This window comes from Oncorhynchus clarkii, chromosome 12 (assembly GCF_045791955.1).
Source record: "Oncorhynchus clarkii lewisi isolate Uvic-CL-2024 chromosome 12, UVic_Ocla_1.0, whole genome shotgun sequence".
Taxonomy (NCBI): Eukaryota; Metazoa; Chordata; class Actinopteri; order Salmoniformes; family Salmonidae; genus Oncorhynchus; species Oncorhynchus clarkii.
The window spans coordinates 30,138,444-30,162,922 of record NC_092158.1 but is presented as its reverse complement, the minus strand read 5'-3'; the positions used below and the strand labels follow the sequence as shown (position 1 = coordinate 30,162,922).

Sequence of the window (24,479 nt, the reverse complement as noted above, 5' to 3'; positions counted from 1 at the left end):
TAAACTTTTGAATTTATTTGGCATGACTGATATTTTCAACAGAATTGTTATTCAAGTGGGTTGCAGTTAAAATGACTTTTTAACACACAAATCAAAAACCACATACCACCATACACTCCTTCAAGGCCAAGTCATCTCTTTCAGCTAAAGGAGATTAAAAAAGGCCGAACTTGAGTTTTCAGCAATTTAAGGCTGTGTGCAGCAGGGCAAGTCTGGGGAATACCAAATATATGGTTTGGGTTCACTGTACCACACAGGACCCAGCCTTTCATTGATTTATAAGTATAGCAGAGAAACTCCCCAATTTTTTTTTACTTAGGTGATGTTTCCTTGATGCCTGCTCTGACGACACAATAGATTGAAGAAATTAGTTGCCCATTCTTTTACAGTGCTGTAATTATATAAGCGTAAAAATCTAATTTTAAGAAATTGTTATCAAAGTAATTTGAAAAGGTAATGCATGTGTTACTACATAATCATTTATCTAAAATATTATGTATTGTAAAGTACACACAGACTTCTCATTGTAAAAAAGGATTAAATCAAAAATATATAATCAAGTCGAGTGTTTACATATAATAGGTAAAGACCACTTGCATCTGGAATTAAATGGATTATAAAATATCCAATGCCAAATGTCTCTTTTGGATCATAAATACCAAACCAAGCATCTTTAGTCTGCAGTACAGAATGGCATTGAGCTGCAAAGATACAAGGGAATATGTATGGTGTATAAAAAAAAAAGTTAACAAAATTGCACTTCTTAATTGAACCTTTATCACCTGTTATACATGTCATGGCAGATTACCTGTTAAGAAACCTATGACATTCCACCAGAACCCATTTATTATCGGGTAGTGGTGGGGGGGCAATCCATCTGTTCGAGAAGACAAAGACTTCCACACAGAGGAAGTGCAACTTTAGTTCTCAAGTGCTAGACTCTGTAGGTTTCCACCACATGTGTCATCCAGTCAGCAGATTAACTATGATTTATAAAACAGGTGTCCATCAAATGCAATATTTTATATTAAATTTAACCAGCTGACCCTGTAGCCCTTAAGGCCATAAGGTGCACAGACCCCATATGATGTCACCAAAGGCACGAGGCAAACGACAGAACTAGTCATACCAATAACCACCAGGCACTGAAAGAATCCTGCTAGAGTGGTTTGGATAAAATATGTAGGCACTCTCCTCAGGTAGGCATCTGCCCTGCAGCAGAGGCATATACCTTTCCACAACACTACCCCACAAGCATGTTCATGCAGCCCATGCAACATTAGTAACTGTTAGGGTTGCAGCTCCTGTTGCAGTATTAGTCATACATACTTTCCATTACACCTAGATAAGTTAACACAGTTAGCCTCAAATGAGTAGCATCACTGCTGACATCTGGTACCTTCAAAACACATACGTACCTACATGAGGGAGGTAACGCTAAACAGTAGAGGATTTTTATGACATCCTAATGTGTAGCATTAATCAGCACATAGATTTCTGTGACAATATAACATGGAATGCATTTTCCTTGTGGTTTCTGTTTGACTTCAGACAAAAAAATAGAGTTTATTACACATAAGCAGGTAAGCAGACAGAAGTTTGACTTTTGGGGGAAGGGGTCTCAATAATCACTCATAAAATTATTGCTTCCCAACTTCTTCCAACAACAGCGATACAAATGGAAGATTCATCTTTGGGATCTGTTTACCTAGCAGACACAGACATCCAAATCTGTATTCAATCTGAGACAATCAGGACTTTGTTTTAACAAGAAAGCATTGTGTGCAATGGCAAGCTCATGGCTTTACAGAGTAAGAGAGAGAGGAGTGTGAGTAACTGAAAGAGCAATAGGAGACAGACTGATCTAATCAGTGTGCCTGTGTTTGGGGTAACAGTGTCATACATACACCCACCCTTGCTTCTCTCATTCCAGTAAGGCTAGTTCAGCTGATGTCCTGCGACCCCAGGTTATGAGCCACGTTAGATACAAACTGTATATCTTATTGACAGCTCTAATGCAATAAGACAATAACTATAATGGCACAGGGGATGAACAAAATGTTTAACACGATAGATATTGATTGACACAAAATTCCTGTGATTCACATCAGATGAAAACAAGGGCAAAGTTAACAGAAAACATTCAACACACAAGACTGGCCTGATGAAGGAGAAAAGCAAAGCAGATGTAATCTTCTTAGCTGTAACATGACACTTAAGGCAGGTGAGAAGACCATCGAAATCCCGTGGCATCTTCATTTTGGTTCTTGATTTCAGAGGTACAAAAAAAATCCATAGGAAGGTTGATGGCATCAATTAAAACCATATCTTAGTTGAGAGGACCTCTTGACAATCAATTAATATAGAAGCCAGGCAAAGCTAACATTGGTGAGGGTTAGAACGTGGAAGGCCTATTGGGAGCCAAAATGGCCTAGCCAATCATTTGAGTCTCTTCCCCCAGTCCCCCTGCAGTCTAGGCGCAAAGTTATAACAGAACACACTTCTTGTCATTCTTCTTGGTAACGGGGTAGAGCACAGCTCGCACAGCCTCTGCAAACACCTCCCTCACGCCTTCCTGCATCAGAGCTGAGCACTCCAGGTATTTGACAGCACCAATCTGCTTGGCTAAGGCATTGCCCTGCTGTTGGGTGGTGGGGGTCAGGCCGTGCTCCTTCAACTTCTTTACCGCCTCCGTATCTCCACGCAGATCCTGCTTGGTGCCCACCAGCAGCACTGGAACCCCGGGGCAGTGGTGGGATACCTCTGGGTGCCACTTGTGCCGTACGTTGGCATGAGAGGAGGGGCTGCCGATGGAGAAGCAGATGATGAAGACGTTGGTCTGGGGGTAGGAGAGGGTGCGCAGGCGGTCGTATTCCTCCTGGCCTGCCGTGTCCCACAGGTTGAGGCTGATGGCGCGGCCGTCCACACTTATCTGGGCGCTGTAGTTGTCGAACACGGTGGGAATGTACTCCTCTGGGAAGGCGTTGGTGGTGTAGGAGATGAGCAGGCAAGTCTTACCCACAGCGCCATCACCCACCACCACACACTTTATGGTCTGCATGCTTCCCTCAGCCACACTGGCGACTAGGGTGCCTGAAACAAGGGACAATGAGAGTGAGTCAAGAAAGGGTAGAAATATGACCATAAGTTCGGACAGTGAACTCAGAGGATAAAACAAAGTGTTTTTCAACACTTATTTTCAATGTGGTCCTCAATGTAAAGAGGCAGAGATGGTTTACCAACACACAGTAAGATAAAAACACATAACTAGAACATTCGCAAGAATATAGCTAAATGCATGCAACAAATATGATAGCCAAATATTATCCTAGATAAAGTTACTTGCTCAGCTAGCTACTTCGTTAGCAAACAAGATAGCTAGTTCACTTTATTTCTCGTTAGCTAGAAGAAAGTTATACTATTTACTTTGCGAGTTAATTAGACAAACACAATAGTATAATTTAATGAAATTAAAATGGTTATGTACAGGAAGGACAGCCGATGGTTTTAGCTAGCTATCCAGCAGGAAAACCAGATAACAAGCTAGTTGGCTCAAAGTTATCTAACTAGCCACCTAGCACGCGCTTGTTTCCGTAGCTAGATAACGTTAGCTAGCTATGAACTTTAGCTAGCGTTAGCCACAGCTACACGCTAAACTAAACGCTAGGTTGTAAAATTGTCCGAGAATAAGAATAACTTGTTGGAAATCATCTGTAACCAGGCTAAATTAAGAACACAACTCACGATTAATTTAGTAGGGAAGTTGAAATGTTCCATTAACTGAGCTGAAAGTCAGGTTATTTTGATAAATTACCCCACCACTTCTTGTCTCGCGCCCTCCTCCTTTCGTTGTTGTAGCAAGTATTTCATCCGGGGATTCTTGCCCAAATTGTATTGTGTTCTGGTTGTTGTAGTAGCTAGCTGCTACACTACAGTCTGTGTACAGTGGAGGAGTCAGTTATTTAACAAAAGCCACACAGATAACAGACCAAATTACATTTTCGTAGTTGTATTGTTTTGTGTAGAGTTGGAACTAGCATGAATACAAGGTACGAAATATAGAAACGTTCAATGCATTTTCAATTAATCAAGTCACCTACAAGCACACAAACCCCATCAAAGTGGGTTTTTATTCCTGACCAGATCCTTCTCTGTTCATCCCCACCTCATCCATTCACGCCATATTCAAGCATCTTGTTGAATATACCACCTCATCCATACATATTTTTCCCTTTATTTTGCAACATTTTATTATTACAGGTAAATTCACCAGACCCATTGGGTGTTCTTTTATTACCTACCTCATAATATTAATCACACTTTCAGTAGTAAATCATTATAAAAATAAATGCATCTATTAAATTAGCTGAATAGAAAAACAGCATACAGAGTGATGAGCAAACATTTCAAATTATTTCATTACTTTGAATAATATGTCTAGCATAGTAATAGAATATTCTACTTAAAACTTTCACCACAGTTCTCACCTCAGTTCAACATAATTCAGGGTAGCCTACTCAGCTAAAGCCAAGGAAGTGTGATATTACTAATACTTGTAATTTTCTTGAATCCCAATTGGAATCTGTTCATATTAGATCTGAGGGTTTTTATGTATGTCTGGGTCATAGACTGAGTGGGTGTGGGCGGCCTCACTTCCACATGGATAGTGGAGTTGGGAGCTTCGACCTGTGGCCAGGCAGCTTTTCAACTGGGGTTTTTGTTACTGTGGACCGGCTGCTCCTGTCCTTATTCACAGCCGCAGCAGCAATGACAGCACAGTGTATGACCTTGGCACTGGTGGTCAGAGCTCTGAAGGGCACGGCAGGGTATAGAGGTATGACAGTCAGGGTGCAGGGGCAGCCGCTTGGACACACACAGAGCTGACTCCATCACTGGCTACACTTTCACTTCCATCTCCCACCACTTTAGCTTCGTTTTTATCTGCTTCTTCTCCTCTGCCTTTTCCCTCTCATTATAATTTGCCATCTTCCTCTCCATGTCCTTCTCTTTCTCATTGACCTACCTTTTTCCCTCTCTTCCTTATGCTTTACCTTCTCGTTTTCCCTCTCACTCCCTCCCATGATCTCTCCCTCTCCAGCCATCTCTCTTTCCTGCTCCTTTATCTTCTCCTTCGGTTTGTCTTTTTCTAGTAGTCGACAAAGTGGATTCTTTTTTTTGTCTGCTCATTCAGATAAATAATTTTCTCCGCAACAATCGCTTCCTGTCTGACCTCAGTATAATCTCTGGAGGTGAATGGAGTTGGGGAACGCATTGAGTCCCTGAGAGGGAGAAGTGAGGACCATGTGGAGGCTGCCTCTGACCTGCCCTGCATTTTGGGGATGGCAGAGGCTGTGGAAGTGGGGATGGCAGAGGGAGTAGAGGAAAGGGTGGAAGTGGGGCTAGCAGAGGGTGTGGACACCCTGCTCCTGGGCAGAGTTTTTCTCTGCAGCCCAGAAGCTGGTGTACATAACTTTTTGCTTGCATGTTATCCCCCTGGACCTGGGGTGCTGCCGCTCTGTGGACCTGGGGTGCTGCCGCTCTGTGGACCTGGGGTGCTGCCGCTCTGTGGACCTGGGGTGCTGCCGCTGTCTTGCTCCTGCTTGTCCCGCAACTGTGAGTAGCAGTAGGCACTCTCCAGAGATGACTGTGGGCTGTCCACCGGAGGTGTGGTCTCCTGGGCAGGCATACTGTTGATGGGGTCAGAGGGGGGAGCAGCCACAGTCTGCTGAGGCTTTGTCTGGGGTGGTGGTCCCATCTCCAGTGATGAACAGGTGGCTATGGAGCAACATCTCCCTGTCCTGTCCCAGTCCCTCTCCATCCTCCCCCCTCTGCTCGCTTCTGTTCCTGAAGCTCCCTCTTTGCATTCTACTGAAACACAATCAGAAGTGTAATCAAATTACAATAATCATTTAGGGCAAATAAAAGTACATCGATGCAGGTCTTGCCAACCAGCACACATGCATTATTGTAGCAAAATAATATTCATTCATATCAATGGGAGAAGTGAAAATATGGTTGAACTCAAACAGATGCTGGTTAGTTGCTGACTTCTAAAGATGTCTGAAAGCGAACGTTGAAGGAGTAAAAGATGCTGCAGGCCTCCTCCAGCTTGAACGTGACATGATCCTCACAGAAGAAGACCATCAGGTCCTGTTGGGCCTGCAGTAGAGCTTCCACCTCTGCCTCCCCTCAGTGCTCGAACAACAGACCACAACAAAAGTCTTGCAAACTACCTTTCATAACTTACGATTGTTAGTCCAAATTCCAATCAAATTACTTACAATGTAAAGTCATTTCTGAAACATTGAAATGGCAGTCTTGCGGCCTTATTTTGAGATATTATAAATTACTTTTCAGGAAGCACTTACCTACAGAAAGGATTTGATTTGCTGTTGGAGAGCAGATTGTCTGAATTCTCATCTCTAGTGCAGTTAGTCTGCTGTGCAGCTGAGACAGATGCCCATGCACCACATCCACAGACAGTCTGATGGGTGAGAGAGAACCGCAAGAGGTGAAATTAGTCTGTAAAGGGACCTAACATTGTTATTAACAATGGACTGAACGAGTGAATTAATGGATGAGGGAATGGCTCAATAAACCAACCCACCCACATAATTGATTACTTTACATCTGTTTTTGAGCTGGGTAAACCCATCAAACATGCGAAAACTGTTAGTCGTGGCCAAAAACATTGGCACCCTTGCACTTTTTTCAAATAATGCACATTTTCTTCCAGAAAACTGTTGAAAAAAAATACAACATTTGGTATCCACGTATGTCTTTAGTTTGCATTTGAACAAAACAAAACAAATCGTAATAACATACCAAATGTTAGCATATTACACAAAGAAATTCTAAAACGGCACGGACAATGTTATTGGCACCTTCTAGAAGTAGTTTGAAATAATTAGATTTCAAGCAGGTGATGCTCCTTTACTTTGGAATTAAACTCACATATGGTGAGTTGCAGGTGCCTACAATTTATAAATAACTAATTCAACCAGCTTTAACAGAGGAAAGGACTCATTCTCCTGTTTTGCGGCACAATGTATGCTGCAATGAGCATGGAGAAAATAATTATATGAGGTCAGACACAAGATTGTAGCCAAGCATGGACAATCTCAAGGCTACAAGTCCATCTATAGAGACCGTGATGTTCCTGTTTCCACTGTACGTAATGTTATCAAGAAGTTTAAGGCCCATGGCACTGTAGCCAACCTCCTTGGACGTGGCAGCAATAGAAAACTTGATGGAAGATTGCAGCAAAGGATTGTTTGAATGGTGGAGAAAGCACCTCGATCAACTGCCACACAGACCTTCAGGCACAAGTTACGACAATTAACTCGCACCATCCATCACCAACTCAATGAATGGGGGTTATATGGTAGGACACCCAGGACACCCACTGCTGAGAGAGAGACTTAAGAAAGCCTGACTGCAATTTGCTAAAACACATCTGAACATGTCAAAATCCTTCTGGGAGAATGTCATGTGGACAGGTGAGACCAAATTAGAGATTTTTGGTAAAGCACACCATCTCCATGTTTACAGAAAACAAAATGAAGCTTTCAACGAAAAGAACACCTTCCCTACAGTCAAACATGGAAGTTTGGGGATGTTTTTTAGGTTTGCTTTGCTGCCTCTGGCACTGGGTGCCTTGAACGTGTGTATGGCATCATGAAACCAGGAGAATACCAAGGCATTTTGGAGCGCAATGTCGGACCCAGTGTCAGAATGCTGGGTCTCTGTCAAAGGTCATGGGTCTTCCAGCAGGATAATGACCCCAAACACACTTCAAAAAGGACTCAGGAATGTTAAGACAAAATCCTGGACTGTTCTGAAGTGGCCAGCACTAAATCCCATTGAAAACTTGTGGAGAGATCTGAAAACAGCAATTGGGAGAAGGCACCCTTAAAATCTGGGAGAACTGGAGCAGTTTGGACAAGCGGAGTGGGCCAAACTTCCAGTACAGTAAAGGAAGCTCATCGATGGCTGTAGGAAGGGCTTGATTGCAGTTATGTTGACTAAAGGCTGTGCAATTCTACTCATTTTGTGATGGAGCAGAGAGAAAACATTTGCAGTTTTACAGCTTATTTCCTGCAATTCTACACATTTTGCCATGGGGTGGAGACATTTCTTTGCAAGAGACATTTCTTTGCAAGAGAGAATTCACTTTTTTTCTTCAGCTGAAAGACAATGTCCATAGTTTGCCCATGATGTTGCAAAATGATTTAAAATAAGTCATCATTTTAGTCAAAGTATGAAATATTTGGGATTGAAGTGGTAACTTTGGACATTATCCATGCCAATGCCGTGTGTTTCACCTATGCTATGACATGCTAATACTTTTCAGTCTACGTTTCTTTTCAGGACAGTTTCATTTGAATGTTACCACCCACCAGCATGGCATTGTTTATTAATCAGAAACACCTGCAAAGTTCTTCCTCTTCGCGAGTCTCGACTGAGCTGAGCAATATAACAGATCATCTTCGGCTGAGCCAAACAGCTTTTTGTTGTAACGTACACTTGGTCACCTGAGTCATGGAACAAATTAAAATAGGGGATGCAAACTTATGTTTTTTTTGTTGTTGTTCCCCCCCCTAGAAAATTATCATAATCCATTGGATAATTTGTCAAGTTTCACTTATTTTTGAGCTAGTCTGTATTAAATAAATATATATGACCATTTTATAAATGGTAAAATTGTGAGTGATATCATTGCATTTTGGAACCCAGCTCCCCAAGATAGTTTTGAACACACTCCACTGCTTTGATCGGTGCAGCTAGAAATCACAAGTGTCTATCCTATAATGATGGCACCTGCAATAGAAAATGTGTTTATCTATTTTGTGCGGTTGTTACATTTGTGTTGGTGTTTCGTGTCCAATGCGCTGAGCGTGTTGTTACATATAGTATAATTTGCGGCGTGCATCAAAAGCAAAGTCATTGTAGCCATCACTTCCCCTAGATGTGAGAACCATGGCATGAGCACAGGCTGACGTGGCATTGCTGTAGCGCAGCCTGCCAGAAGCCTACCAAAGGTTGCACTGTGTCCATTACAATGTAGAATCTAGTCCAAACCGTTCAATAGTTAAGCTATCCATATTACCGGAGCTTAATTTGATTATTTTGATGTGAGGCCGCAATATATAGAACATGCCAAAACTTTGGAGATAACAATAGATGGCAAAATAAAATATTTTCCATATCCATCTGTGGTGAAGATTTCCCTAAATACTTATGACAAATCCATCTCCAGAACCAGCCACAGCATAGCCAGCTGGCTAATCATTTGAATACAGTGTAGCAACAACATAACATTAGCTAGATAGATAAGGTTAGCATGCTAGCTAGCTACACTGACAGCTGTCAGTGCCCTATTTATTGTTATTTCTCCACAACATTACAACCCCCAATTCGTGAATATGTATTAGCAGCCTGCATCATTCTTTGGACGTGGAACCTAAACGAGAAATTACGCTATAGGACAGGAATTATGCCAAACTAGGGCCGGCATTGCCCTCTGGTGTGGGCCTCTGAAGCTAAATTCAGACAACTCAAAAAACTATTAATGACTTATGCCATGTTAAAATGACATCGGAGTGAGAATGACTAACAAAATCAATGGGGGCCCGCTGGAAGTCAGGGCTCCTGGGCGCATCCCCTGCGTGCCCAGTCAGCATTTGGCCATGATTACTACAAGTTTAGATAGTCTAGCCAGCTAACTACCAATCAAAGATTTGACATGGCTAACTTTCAGCTAATTGAGTGACTGACATAATGAGAGAAATTGCTGATGCACAACCAAATTTCGAAATTGCACCTGGTGTTTTTTACTTTTCTTACTCTCAATAATAAGTTGAGACCCCGACTGAGTTTGGGGAGGGTTGGGGGCCTAACCGACTACTTATGTTGCATTTTGTCATGATCGTCGTAGTGAGGAGACCAAGGCGCAGCGTAATGTGAATACATGATACTTTTAATATAGATAGACACTAAACACACTATACAAAATAACTAAACAAACATGACGCTATGATACAAAAGTGCAAACACAGGCAACTAGACAAAGATAGTAGCCCACAAAATACCCAAAGAAGATGGCTGCCTAAATATGGTTCCCAATTAGACAACGATAAACAGCGGCCTCTAATTGAGAACCAATCTAGGCAACCATAGACATACATAAACACCTAGATAGTAAACAACCCCATAAACCTACAAAACCCCTAGACAGTAAAAAAAAACACATACATCACCCATGTCACACCCTGACCTAACCAAAACAATAAAGAAAACAAAGAATACTAAGGTCAGGGCGTGACACATATGTCTGAAAGGAGTGTTTTAACATCCATTTGTGAAGTATTTAGCAGATTTTTATCATTACCACATAATGCAGCAGGTTCATGTCTGGTTGGTTGGCTTTGGTGTCAGTGAGTTTGAGCAGAGAGGCGACACGGAACCCAGCAGCATTACCTGTGTAACCTCCCTGTTGATGAAAGTCAGAAGGTGTGACACGATCAGATCATTCCCTCCCACTTCAACTCATTCATACTCATGCCCTCAATACATTTGGAAAGAAGAGAGAATAATGGTTTTCAATATCTGGCTCCATTGGCTGTCTAGGTGCCAGATGACTGCTACTTGCGGCATTCATGTAGTTTCCTGCCCTCGGGACCAGCCGTAGGATGGAGTGCAACTCTGGGCAGCTCAAAAGCTCTAAGAAAGAGAGTAATATCACTAAGATCAAATCAACAGGCAAGTCAAATAAATATTCTAAGAAAGTTCAGGGATCTGAGAAAAACAATGGCAATCACTCTGGCTCATGCTCACCTGTGGCTGCAGACACCATGCAGCATGCTGAAATACATAGTGAAGACCAGCCACCCCAAAAAATGTAATCACCTGGGCACCTCCACTACTAGGAGCATGAAGAGGTCAGAGTCTTCAAGATGGTTATGCTCCGCCTGGTATGCCCTCAGACGTCTCTCCTACAGAACAGGACACATGACTCAGTACTCTGTAGGACAGAAAACCATGCAGACATAAAGACCTCTAAATACAGACAGGTGATATAGAGATAGACATAGCTCCACTGTACCTCAGGCAGCATTTTGCACAGTTCACTGAGCATGTCTCTCCCATAATGCTGCCCACCATGCTGTCTTCCACCATCTCCCTCACTGCATTGTGAAGACATGAGACAACAGTTATAACATGGGTCATACCTCTGTCTCTAATATTTGTTTGGCCAGGGACATGTTACATGGCAGGGATTCCATTTAAAAAATGTCTGATAGTGACATTATTTTGCAAGCCTGATGAAAGTGGGCTTAAATTATGCTTCCCACCTCTTGAACTTCTGGAGGAAAATCCCTAGTTTCATACTGTGCTTACTTGGAGGCATCACCAGAAGTCAGACATACAGAAACAGATATTAACAGTCAGAACAACAATCAACATTGTTGCTTGATCCTGAAACACCTCTATTATTCCCCAAATGCTGTCCCTTTTCATAAATTGAGCCTCTTTTTTTATCCTCCCTTTCTTACATGTCACAGTCCTTCCTTTCTTCACTTTCCTACCCTTGTTATTTCACTCTAATTCCTAAAGATGTCATCCTATGGCTGTTTATGTGGAAACACTGTCACCACCGATAAATCCACTATAATTGATCATTTCAATAAGCATCTCTCTACGGCTGGCCATGCTTTTCACCTGGCTGCCCCTGTAACAGTATAGCTTCCGTCCCTCTCCTCGCCCCAGCCTGGGCTCGAACCAGGGACACTCTGCACACATCAACAACTGACACCCATGAGGCATCGTTACCCATCGCTCCACAAAAGCCGCGGCCCTTGGAAACCACTACTTCAAGGTCTCAGAGCAAGTGACGTCACCGATTGAAACACTATTAGCGCGCAACACCGCTAACTAGCTAGCCATTTCACATTGGTTACACCCCTACCCCGGTCAACTGCCCGGCACCCTCCACAGCAACCCGCCAAAGCTCCCACCATTTCTCCTTTACCCAAATCCAGATAGCTGATGTTTTGAAAGAGCTGCAAAATCTGGACCCCAACAAATCAGCCGGGCTAGACAATCTGGACCCTCTATTTCTAAAATGATCTGTCGAAATTGTTGCAACCCCGTATTACTAGCCCGTTCAACCTCTCCTTCGTATCGTCTGAGTTTCCCAAAGATTGGAAAGCTGCCGCGGTCATCCCCGTCTTCAAAGGGGGTGACACTCTAGACCTAAACTGCTACAGACCTATATCTGTCCTACCCTGTCTTTCTAAGGTCTTAGAAAGCCAAGTTAACAAATAGATTACCGACCATTTAGAATCCCACCGTACCTTCTCCGCTATGCAATCTGGTTTCAGAGCTGGTCATGGGTGCACCTCAGCCACGCTCAAGGTCCTAAACGACATCATAACCGCCATCAATAAGAGACATTACTGTGCAGCCGTATTCATCGACCTGGCCAAGGCTTTCGACTCTGTCAATCACCACATTCTTATTGGCAGACTCGACAGCCTTGGTTTCTCAAATGATTGCCTCGCCTGGTTTACCAACTACTTCTCTGATAGAGTTCAGTGTGTCAAATCGGAGGGCCTGTTGTCCGGGCCTCTGGCAGTCTCTATGGGGGGTGCCACAGGGTTCAATCCTCGGGCCGACTCTCTTCTCTGTATACATCAACGATGTTGCTCTTGCTGCTGGTGATTCTCTGGTACACCTCTACGTAGACGACACCATTCTGTATCCTTCTGACCCCACTATGGACACTGTCAACTAAGACGACTGCCAGACGAGCTTCAATGCCATACAACTCTCCTTCCGTGGCCTCCAACTGCTCTTAAACGCAAGTAAAACTAAATGCATGCTATTCAACCGATCACTGCTCGCACCTGCTTGCCCGTCCAGCATCACTACTCTGGACGGCTCTGATTTAGAATACGTGGACAACTACAAATACCTAGGTGTCTGGCTAGACTGTAAACTCTCCTTCCAGACTCACATTAAGCATCTCCAATCCAAAATTAAATCTAGAATTGGCTTCCTATATCGCAACAAAGCATCCTTCACTCATGCTGCCAAACATACCCTCGTAAAACTGACCATCCTACTGATCCTCAACTTCGGTGATGTCATCTATAAAATAGCCTCCAACACTCTACTCAACAAATTGGATGCAGTCTATCACAGTGCCATCCGTTTTGTCACCAAAGCCCCGTACACTACCCACCATTGCGACCTGTACGCTCTCGTTAGTTGGCCCTCGCTTCGTACTCGTCACCAAACCCATTGGCTACAGGTTATCTACAAGTCTCTGCTAGGTAAAGCCCTGCCTTATCTCAGCTCACTGGTCACCATAGCAGCACCCACTCGTAGCACACGCTCCAGCAGGTATATCTCACTGGTCACCCCCAAAACCAATTCCTCCTTTGGTCGTCTTCCCTTCCAGTTCTCTGCTGCCAATGACTGGAATGAACTGCAAAAATCTCTGAAGCTGGAGACTTAAATCTCCCTCACTAGCTTTAAGCCCCAGCTGTCAGAGCAGCTCACAGATCACTGCACCTGTACATAGATGGGCTGTTTACAGATGGGCAATCTACCTACCTCATCCCCACACAGTATTTATTTATATTGCTCCTTTGCACCCCAATATCTCTACTTGCACATCTTCCATTCCAGTGTTTAATTTCTATATTGTAATTACTTCGCCACCATGGCCTATTTATTGCCTTAACTCCCTTATCTTACCTCATTTGCACTCACTGTATATAGACTTTTTGTTCTCTTTTGTTCTACTGTATTGTTGACTATGTTTTGTTTATTCCATGTGTAACTCGTGTTGTTGTATGTGTCGATATTGCTATGCTTTATCTTGGCCAGGTTGCAGTTGCAAATGAGAACTTGTTCTCAACTAGCCTACCTGGTTAAATAAAGGTGAAATAAAAAATAAAAATAAAATGTGCTATATAGCATCTTGAATAGATTCAGAGATGGTATGAACAACTAAAACAACATATTGCAATGTATTTTTAGCATATCTAATGACGGTAATTACATTTAAATTGATTAAAGGTCTATTTTGTGCAATTTTACAGCTGGGCAGGACCCCGTCCCACTATTCAAACCCCATTCAGGGGAAGTGTGACAGCACTATCAATCAGATTTTCATAAAATATCAAATCTGTTTACATGAATGGTTATTATATTTCAAAGCAATAACAATAAATATTCATTTTAACACCAAAAGCTAGATTGTTGAATTATAATTGGCAGAATGACAGCCTTATCATTATAGAGCAAGGTTTCATAGTATGACAGTTTCTCATGGTTTTCAATGAGTCACCTTATCTAAGAAACCTGACCACACACACTAAAATGGATGTTACACTATCCAAAACAATTGTCATTCAAAGAACACATTCAGCAACAACCCAATAACATCTGTAGTGATTAGGTTGCCAAATTACCATAGTACAGTAGCCTACCCTCAAGCACAAAATGTTTAACAACATCGGATGTTCCACAAATGCTGACTTTACCCTAAATGCCATTCCAATATACACTACATATACAAAAGTATGCGGACACTCCTTCAAATGAGTGGATTTGGTTATTTCAGCCTTCCCCGTTGCTGAAAGGTGTATAAAATCGAGCACATAGCCATGCAATCTCTAGAGACAAACATTGGCAGTAGAATGGCCTTACTGAAGAGATCAGTGACTTTCAACGTGGCACCATCATAGGATGCCACCTTTCCAAAAAGTAAGTTTGTCAAATGTGTTCGCTGCCCCGTTCAATTGTAAGTGCTGTTATAGTCAAGTGGAAACATCTAGGCGCTACAACTTAGCATGACGTGGTAGCCCACATGTGGTAGGCCACACAAGCTCACAGAATGGGACCACCGAGTGCTGAAGCATGTAGAGCATAAAAATGAATGTGATGAATCTGTCCTCGATTGCAAAACTCACTACCGAGTTCCAAACTGCCTCTGGAAGCAACGTCAGAACAAGAACTGTTTGTCAGGAGCTTCATGAAATGGGTTTCCATGGCCGAGCAGCCGCACACAAGCCATTCGTCGGCTGGAGTGGTGTAAAGCTCGCCGCCATTGGACTCTGGAGCAGAAGAAATGCGATCTCTTGAGTGATGAATCACCCTTCACCATCTGGCAGTCTGCAGGACGAATTTGGGTTTGGTGGATGCCAGGAGAATGCCAACTCCATTTTAATGCACATGATTTTAGAATGAGATGTTCGACAAGCAGGTGTCCACCTACTTTTGGTAATGCAGTGCATTCTCATGACACTCACCATAACAAATATATTGTCAATATATCGCTAAGCACCTGATATCACAATCCCCATTTAATTAACTAACATTGTTCAAATCTATAGCCTAATTTATAATAGAGCAATTCAATTTATGGTTTGGCACCAAGGTCAAATTTGTTTAATATTGGATATTCGGTTCTCTCTCTTCAATAGCTATTGAACCAAGAATGCCATGACTATGAAAATTATATATTCTGAATCAGGGGTGGAAGGAAAACAATCCACACGTTTTGCTGAAATTTAGATTATGCTATAACCAAATCTCAACAACACAAAAAGGGTGAATTTTTCTCCATTCTCCCCTGATTCAGAATATATAATTTTCATAGTTATGGCAGGCTTTGTTTAAATTAAGGGGAAAGTCATCTAAAAGTAACGGAATGTAATCAGATTAAGTTACAGAGTTTGGGTAATCCTAAAGATACGTTACTGATTACATTTTTGGACAGGTCACTTGTAACTGATTTACATTTAGAAAGTAACCTACCCAACCCTGATGATCACTATGTTTGAAGTACAGTTACAAGATGACATGGGGTCATACCCTGGGTTGTTCTGAACAGAATGAGCCCGTGTTTGTTTATTGTGAAGAAAATTTGCCTGGGCACACGCACCTGAATGTACTCCTGACTCCTTTCAATGCACACCAAAACTATGATCTGTTTCTCTGAATTGCCTTGTGAAAGCCTAACACTGTACGATTGTATTTTGTAACTTAGATAGTCATGTTGACAATAGAACAAGCTCTCAAATCATGCCCACCTGAGCCATTTTTGGATTGTGTAAACAGTAATTGTGGGGATGCAGGGTTCTACAAGTGTGCTTGCTCTAGTTCTTCATTGGCACAGCTAGGAGAGCTCCAAAAAGTAGCTTATAGTTGAAGACTCTTCTTTGAGTCATAAAGGCGCAATGAAATTGATTAGGAACTCTGCACACTTTGGAGAGGTGGTGGCCACTCCGAGACACCAGTTAGTTCTCTCACTTAAACCCTAATTTATTTGTCTCGTGTTGCACCTACCCCCACATTTTCCAGGAATAGTTTTATGATACTGAATGTATCCAGAGTATTTTCAGATTTCATTATCAACAAATGCTGCAAAAAAGTACAGTAAATGTATAATGCACAAACTGTGTAATGTTTGGATTTAGTCTTGTCAGGAGGTTGTGTACTCATCTTTGGTCTAATAATTGTTCAATTTTCTCAATTGTTCCTTTTAAATTGCTATCATGGTTTATGCTTTTCATATTTCATTTCATATTCATACTCCTTCCGTGGCCTCCAATTGCTCTTAAATACAAGTAAAACTAAATGCATGCTCTTCAACCGATCGCTACCTATACCTACCCGCCTGTCCAACATTACTACTCTGGACGGCTCTGACTTAGAATACGTGGACAACTACAAATACTTAGGTGTCTGGCTAGACTGTAAACTCTCCTTCCAGACCCATATCAAACATCTCCAATCCAAAGTTAAATCTAGAATTTGCTTCCTATTTCGCAACAAAGCATCCTTCACTCATGCTGCCAAACATACCCTTGTAAAACTGACCATCCTACCAATCCTCGACTTTGGCGATGTCATTTACAAAATAGCCTCCAATACCCTACTCAACAAATTGGATGCAGTCTATCACAGTGCAATCCGTTTTGTCACCAAAGCCCCATATACTACCCACCATTGCGACCTGTACGCTCTCGTTGGCTGGCCCTCGCTTCATACTCGTCGCCAAACCCACTGGCTCCATGTCATCTACAAGACCCTGCTAGGTAAAGTCCCCCCTTATCTCAGCTCGCTGGTCACCATTGCATCTCCCACCTGTAGCACACGCTCCAGCAGGTATATCTCTCTAGTCACCCCCAAAACCAATTATTTCTTTGGCCGCCTCTCCTTCCAGTTCTCTGCTGCCAATGACTGGAACAAACTACAAAAATCTCTGAAACTGGAAACACTTATCTCCCTCACTAGCTTTAAGCACCAACTGTCAGAGCAGCTCACAGATTACTGCACCTGTACATAGCCCACCTATAATTTAGCCCAAACAACTACCTCTTTCCCTACTGTATTTAATTTATTTAGCTCCTTTGCACCCCCATTATTTTTATTTCTACTTTGCACATTCTCCCATTGCAAATCTACCATTCCAGTGTTTTACTTACTATATTGTATCTACTTTGCCACCATGGCCTTTTTGCCTTTACCTCCCTTATCTCACCTCATTTGCTCACATCGTATATAGACTTGTTTATACTGTATTATTGACTGTATGTTTGTTTTACTCCATGTGTAACTCTGTGTCGTTGTATGTGTCGAACTGCTTTGCTTTATCTTGGCCAGGTCGCAATTGTAAATGAGAACTTGTTCTCAACTTGCCTACCTGGTTAAATAAAGGTGAAATAAAATAAATAAAACATTTATTCTGTAAGAAACATTTACATGTAGCCCTATCCAAATTAGCCAATTCCCGTGAGTGTAAAGGGTTAAACTTCTTCAGGATAGGTGTCCCTTCCTCGGGAAGGTTGAGCTAACGTAGGCTAATGCGATTAGGATGAGGTTGTAAGTAACAAGAACATTTTTCAAGAGTGTGCAAAGCTGTCAAGGAAACGGGTGGCTACTTTGAAGAATCTAAAATATATTTTGATTGGTTAAACACTTTTTTTGGTTACTAAAATCATTCCTTTTGTGTTATTTCATAGTTTTGATGTCTTCACTATTATTCTACAATATAGAAAATAGTACAAATAAAGAAAAACCCTTGAATGAGTAGGTGTCCAAACTTTTAACTGGTACTGTATATAGAGTTGAAGTCGGAAGTTTACATACACCTTAGCCAAATATATTTAAACTCAGTTTTCACAATTCCTGACATTTAATCCTAGTAAAAAAATCTCTTAGGACCACCACTTTATTTTAAGAATGTGAAATGTCAGAATAATAGTAGCGATTTATTTCAGCTTTTATTTCTTTCATCACATTCCCGGTGGGTCAGAAGTTTACATGCACTCAATTAGTATTTGGTAGCATTGCCTTTAAATTGTTTAACTTGGGTCAAAATGTTTTGGGTAGCCTTCCACAAGCTTCCCAAAATAAGTTGGGTGAACTTTGGCCCATTCCTCCTGACAGACCTGGTGTAACGGAGTCAGGTTTGTAGGCGTCCTTGCTCACACACGCTTTTTAAGTTCTGCCCACAAACGTTCTATGGGATTGAGGTCAGGGCTTTGTGATGGCCATGCCAATACCTTGACTTTGTTGTCCTTAAGCCAGTTGCCACAACTTTGGAAGCATGCTTGGGGTGATTGTCCATTAGGAAGACCCATTTGCGACCAAGCTTTAACTTCCTGACTGATGTCTTGAAATGTTACTTCAATATATCCACATAATTGTCCTTCCTCATGATGCCATCTATTTTGAAGTGCACCAGTCCCTCCTGCAGCAAAGCACCCCCACAACATGATGCTGCCACCCCGTGCTTCACGGTTGGGATGGTGTTCTTCAGTTTGCAAGCCTGCCCCTTTCCCTCCAAACATAACGATGGTCATTATGGTCAAACAGTTCTATTTTTGACCAGAGGACATTTCTCCAAAAAGTACGATCTTTGTCCCCATGTGTAGTTGCAAACCGTAGTCTGGCTTTTTTATGGCGCTTTTAGAGCAGTGGCTTCTTCCTTGCAGAGCGGCGTTTCAGGTTGTGTCGATATAGGACTCGTTTTACTGTGGATATAGATACTTTTGTACCCGTTTCCTCCAGCATCTTCACAAGGTCCTTTGCTGTTGTTCTGGTATTCATTCGCACAAAAGTACATTCATCTCTAGGAGACAGAATGAGTCTCCTTCCTGAGAGGTATGACGGCTGCGTGGTCCCAAGGTGTTTATACTTGCGTGCTATTGTTGGTACCTTCAGGCATTTGGAAATTGCTCCCAAGGATGAACCAGACTTGTATACCATCTTTTCCATTTTTTGGGGGCTGATTTCTTTTGATTTTCCCATGATGTCAAGCAAAGTGGCACTGAGTTTGAAGGTAGGCCTTGAAATACATCCACAGGTACACCTCCAATTGACTCAAATGATGTCAATTAGCCTATCAGAAGCTTCTAAAGCCATGACATAATTTTATGGAATTTTCCAAGCTGCTTAAAGGCACAGTAAACTTCTGACCCACTGGAATTGTGAGACAGTGAATTACACGTGGAATAATCGGTCTGTAAACAATTGTTGGAAAAATTACTTGTGTCATGCACAAAGTAGACGTCCTAACCAACCTGCCAAAACTATACCTTAAGAAGTTTGTGGAGTGGGTTAAAAAAACGGGGTTTAATGACTCCAACCTAAGTGTATGTAAACTTCCGACTTCAACTGTATCATTTATAAGTCCAAAAATACATGTAGCAAATACTGATTTCCCCTTTAAGTCTATCAAAAGTGTGCAAGTTTGAGCATGTGTTCATTAGGCCTATGGATTTTTATTTTTTTTTTTATTTTTTTTTTTTTTAAATCAGCATGAATTAGATTGGGGCTTTTATTGCTCACTTTTATTCCATAGGCTTGGATCCGAACTATGCAGCTGTTGCAAGAGCTCATTTTTCACTGGATGTCCACTGGTTTCAAAAACAATGATTGATTGGCAGCTTAAACTTCTTGAATTCAACCATTATTGGGTTCAAATACACATTTAGATTTGTGAACAGCCATCCACAATCCGTAAAGCGCAAAGAGCTAAATGAGAGAGGAGCAGTGTGATTCACATCAATGCACTATGTCGATATCAATCATGTGATATCCGTATCGACGTAGACTACACCACTATTGGTGTGATAAAAATGTGCATTTCGTCTTTATAATAAGTTTAGGAAGCAACATGTGAAAATGTCCTATTGATCTGATGGTCTAAGACATTGGTCGCTCCCATGCGGGACCCAGATTCATATCCCAACGTGGGCGATCTCTTATGCGGGGGAGATCAAAGGGGGTAAATGTAGCGGCCATGGTTACGTGATGAGGTAGCCCCGCCTGCAAACTTCCAAACCAATATCTGCCCTCGGCCCAAGAAGGAATTTCCTCTTGGTCTAAGACGTTATTTGCCTCCATGGGTGGCCCAGGTTAATATCCCGTGTGTTACACAAGCTAGCTAGAAAACGGAGCTACACACACAATAATACCAAAGACAGTACAGTAGAAATTGAATAAAAATCCCTGATCGCACTCGTAGGTTATGTCATGGCGACGTTGGCTAGCTAAACTCATGCGTAGAAACGTCATCGGGTCTAACGACCGTCTCGCGTCAAACTGCGCATATGCTGGTTGTCTAATCAAAGGCACTCCTATGATATGTTATTTTTTACAAAAATGTAAACTTGTCAGTTTGTCACAAAGTTGGCTTATTAACATGTTCAACTACTTAAGACATTTGCTCGAATCTAGGTTGTGACTTAAGATTTCTCATTGCCTTCTCAAGCCCAGATTCAGAATGTACCATTTTCATAGTCATGAGATGATTGGTTCAATAACTATTGTGGAGAAAAAACGAATAGCAACCGCATGTACTTGTAAACATCCTATTTAGATAAATGATTAAAACAACTGTAGAGAATTAAACCCAATAGCTTTGAGGGATATGACTATACAATGTTGTAGTGGTAGCAAGTGAAACCTGCCTTTGTATGTTTCCCGTGGTCTGGTGTGTGCGCACGTGTAAGAAACAAAGCCTGATGAGAGTTAAAATCGAAACATCCACAGTACTGGGGGATTCAGCATTTCATCTCTGGCTGTCCTTGTGTTATCCACCTTGGAATAATGTCCTACTCTCCAACATTATGTTACCAGTTTCAATACTTTGTCGTGTCTTTACTATCATTAAATTGAAGACGTAGTTTTTAATCAAAGATTATTTGTAATTAGTATTACTCGATCAACTAACCATGTAACTGTAATTAACTAGGACGTCGGGGCACCAAGGAAAAATATTCAGATTAAAGTTATAATTTCCTAAAATAACTTTTCAGATATTTTATCTGATCAATTAGTCTTCGAATTAATGAATTATTTACCTCACGTTAGTCTCATTCCAAACATCGTAAATTGTTGGTTATCTGCACGAACCCAGTCTTCACTATGAGTCATCCATACATCAATTGTCTTAATTTATTTATTACTAACTAAGTAATTCACAGAAATGCATAAACAAACAGTAAATATGGTTACAAGAAATGATAGGAGAATGTGCCCTAGTGGGCTAAACCGGCATGGCGGCTTGTAGAAGTGGGGGTCGACTAAGAAGTCACTACAGAGTGATAATTATAACAATTTAAATGTTAATCCTTTGCACATGAACGCTCACTCATTAGGGAACAATTGCAATCAATATATATATTTGCCCTCGTGTGTCGTCTTGATCGCTGGTGAAAAGTTGTTATTTTGTAAAATTGTCCGTCTCTCTCCCGCTCTCTCTGTTGGTTATAGTGGGTGGTTCAGAGTGACATTCATTCGAATCGTTATAGAATGGATGTTTCGGCGGTTGACGTTCTTATCGTTCAACGATACCGAATTCCTAGCTGCATACTAGTAGTTAATATCAAATACTTGTTCTTATTCTGTCTGTATCGATAGTCTAAGAGTTTAACCACGTGGTATGGTTAAAATATTCAGCAATGGTCTACAACCTTCGTCCCCTCCTAATGGAGAAAAACATAGTCTGGTGATAATTTCTCAAAGTTGGGTTTTATTCAGAATTGCAGAAAAGGGCTGTCCCAGGACGCCTGACCCTAACTGGGCTCAGGGGCGGTCCTCTGATTTAGTTAACTCAAAAAGGGAATTGGAGTTTTCCTTCATTAAACAGTCCAAAATCACATTGTAAAATTGTGTAAACAGTATCATACTCACTCATCTTATTCAACAATTAGATGTAAACCTCATATCTGAGGCTATTATATAAACAGCATGGTTCTCTTTGAGACTGTGGTCCCAGCTCTCTTCAGGTCATTGACCAGGTCCTGCCGTGTAGTTCTGGGCTGATCCCTCACCTTCCTCATGATCATTGATACCCCACGAGGTGAGATCTTGCATGGAGCCCCAGACCGAGGGTGATTGACCGTCATCTTGAACTTCTTCCATTTTCTAATAATTGCGTCAACAGTTGTTGCCTTCTCACCAAGCTGCTTGCCTATTGTCCTGTAGCCCATCCCAGCCTTGTGCAGGTCTACAATTTTACCCCTGATGTCCTTCCACAGCTCTCTGGTCTTGGCCATTGTGGAGAGGTTGGAGTCTGTTCGATTGAGTGTGTGGACAGGTGTCTTTTATACAGGTAACGAGTTCAAACAGGTGCAGTTAATACAGGTAATGAGTGGAGAACAGGAGGGCTTCTTAAAGAAAAACTAACAGGTCTGTGAGAGCCGGAATTCTTACTGGTTGGTAGGTGATCAAATACTTATGTCCTGCAATAAAATGCAAATGAATTACTTAAAAATCATACAATGTGATTTTCTGGATTTTTGTTTTAGATTCCGTCTCTCACAGTTGAAGTGTACCAATGATAAAAATGACAGACCTCTACATGCTTTGTAAGTAGGAAAACCTGCAAAATCGGCAGTGTATCAAATACTTGTTCTCCCCACACATATATATATATATATATACACACATACACACATACATACATACATACATACACACACACTCCACTTTAGGCACTCCTTCGCTCCATCCTTACATCTTATGGTTTGACAGGAAGAGGGTAATAAACCATTTCTCCCTTCAGGGGATCTGACCTCAACCCCTCCTTCGCCTAATCCACAGATGCCCATTCACTTCCCCTATAGCACGCGCTCCAGCAGGTGTATCTCACTGATCATCCCTAAAGCCAACACCTCATTTGGCCGCCTTTCCTTCCAGTTCTCTGCTGCCTGTGACTGGAACGAATTGCAAAAATCGCTGAAGTTGGAGACTTTTATTTCCCTCACCAACTTTAAACATTTGCTATCTGAGCAGCTAACCGATCACTGCAGCTGTACATATTCCATCTGTAAATAGCCCAGCCAATTTACCTACCTCATCCACATACTGTTTTTATTTATGTACTTTTCTGCTCTTTTGCACACCAGTATCTCTACTTGCACATGATCATCTGATCATTTATCACTCCAGTGTTAATCTGCTAAATTGTAATTATTCGCTCCTATGGCCTATTTATTGCCTACCTCCTCATGCCTTTTGCACACAATGTATATAGACTATTTTTTTCTACTGTGTTATTGACTTGTTTATTGTTTGGTCCATGTAAAACTCTGTGTTGTTGTCTGTTCACACTGCTATGCTTTATCTTGGCCAGGTTGCAGTTGTAAATGAGAACTTGTTCTCAACTAGCCTAGCTGTTTAAATAAAGGTGAAATAAAAAAAATTAAAAAAATATCAATCCTGTGACTTCCTCCTGTCCACCCAACACATTCCAAAGCCATCTGTCTCCTACAGATAACCATTAACTTCTGATGTAAAAACCAGTCTCTTTCACTCCTTTAAATACTGTGCTTCTGCATATAACAATGTTTCAAGTTTCACCCAGAATCTAACAATACATAAGTATTCAGACCCTTTACTTAGTACTTTGATGAAGAACCTTTGGCAGCGATTACAGCCTTGAGTATTCTTGGGTATGACGCTACAAGCTTAACACACCTGTATTTGGGGAGTTTCTCCCATTCTTCTCTGTAGAATGGGAGGTTGGATGGGGAGTGTCGCTGCACAGCTATTTTCAGGTCCCTCCATGGATGTTCAATCAGGTTCAAGTCCGGGCTCTGGCTGGGCCATTCAAGGACAGTCAGAGACTTGTCCCCGAACCCACTCCTGCGTTGTCTTGGCTGTGTGCTTAGGATCGTTGTGCTGTTGGAAGGTGAATCAGTCTGAGGTCCTGAGCGCTCTGGAGTTGGTTTTCATCAAGGAACTCTGTACTTTGCTCCGTTCATCTTTCCCTCAATCCTGACTACTCTCCAAGTCCCTGCCACTGAAAAACACCACGACATCATGATCCTGCCACCACCATGCTTATCCGTATGGATGGTGCCAGGTTTCCTCCAGACGTGACACTTGGCATTCAATCTTGTTTCTCATGGTCTGAGAGTTCTTTAGGTGTGTTTTGGCAATCTCCA

General features: G+C 41.8%; 1 protein-coding gene across 3 annotated transcripts; it reads right to left on the bottom strand.

The window, feature by feature from the left end:
- Window positions 1-3,936, bottom strand: LOC139423022 (rho-related GTP-binding protein RhoG-like). Of its 3 annotated transcripts, none has more exons than XM_071174585.1 (2): window positions 3,815-3,936; window positions 1-3,093 (listed from the first exon to the last, which is right to left on the bottom strand). In XM_071174585.1, the coding sequence occupies exon 2, from the start codon at window positions 3,059-3,061 to the stop codon at window positions 2,486-2,488; it is 576 nt and encodes a 191-aa protein (XP_071030686.1). In that variant the 5' UTR covers window positions 3,062-3,093; window positions 3,815-3,936; the 3' UTR covers window positions 1-2,485. The 3 variants fall into 3 exon arrangements, with proteins under 3 accessions (XP_071030686.1, XP_071030685.1, XP_071030687.1); XM_071174584.1 differs by having other exon boundaries at window positions 3,745-3,867; XM_071174586.1 differs by having other exon boundaries at window positions 3,820-3,860.
- Between the last annotated feature and the right edge of the window lie 20,543 nt (window positions 3,937-24,479).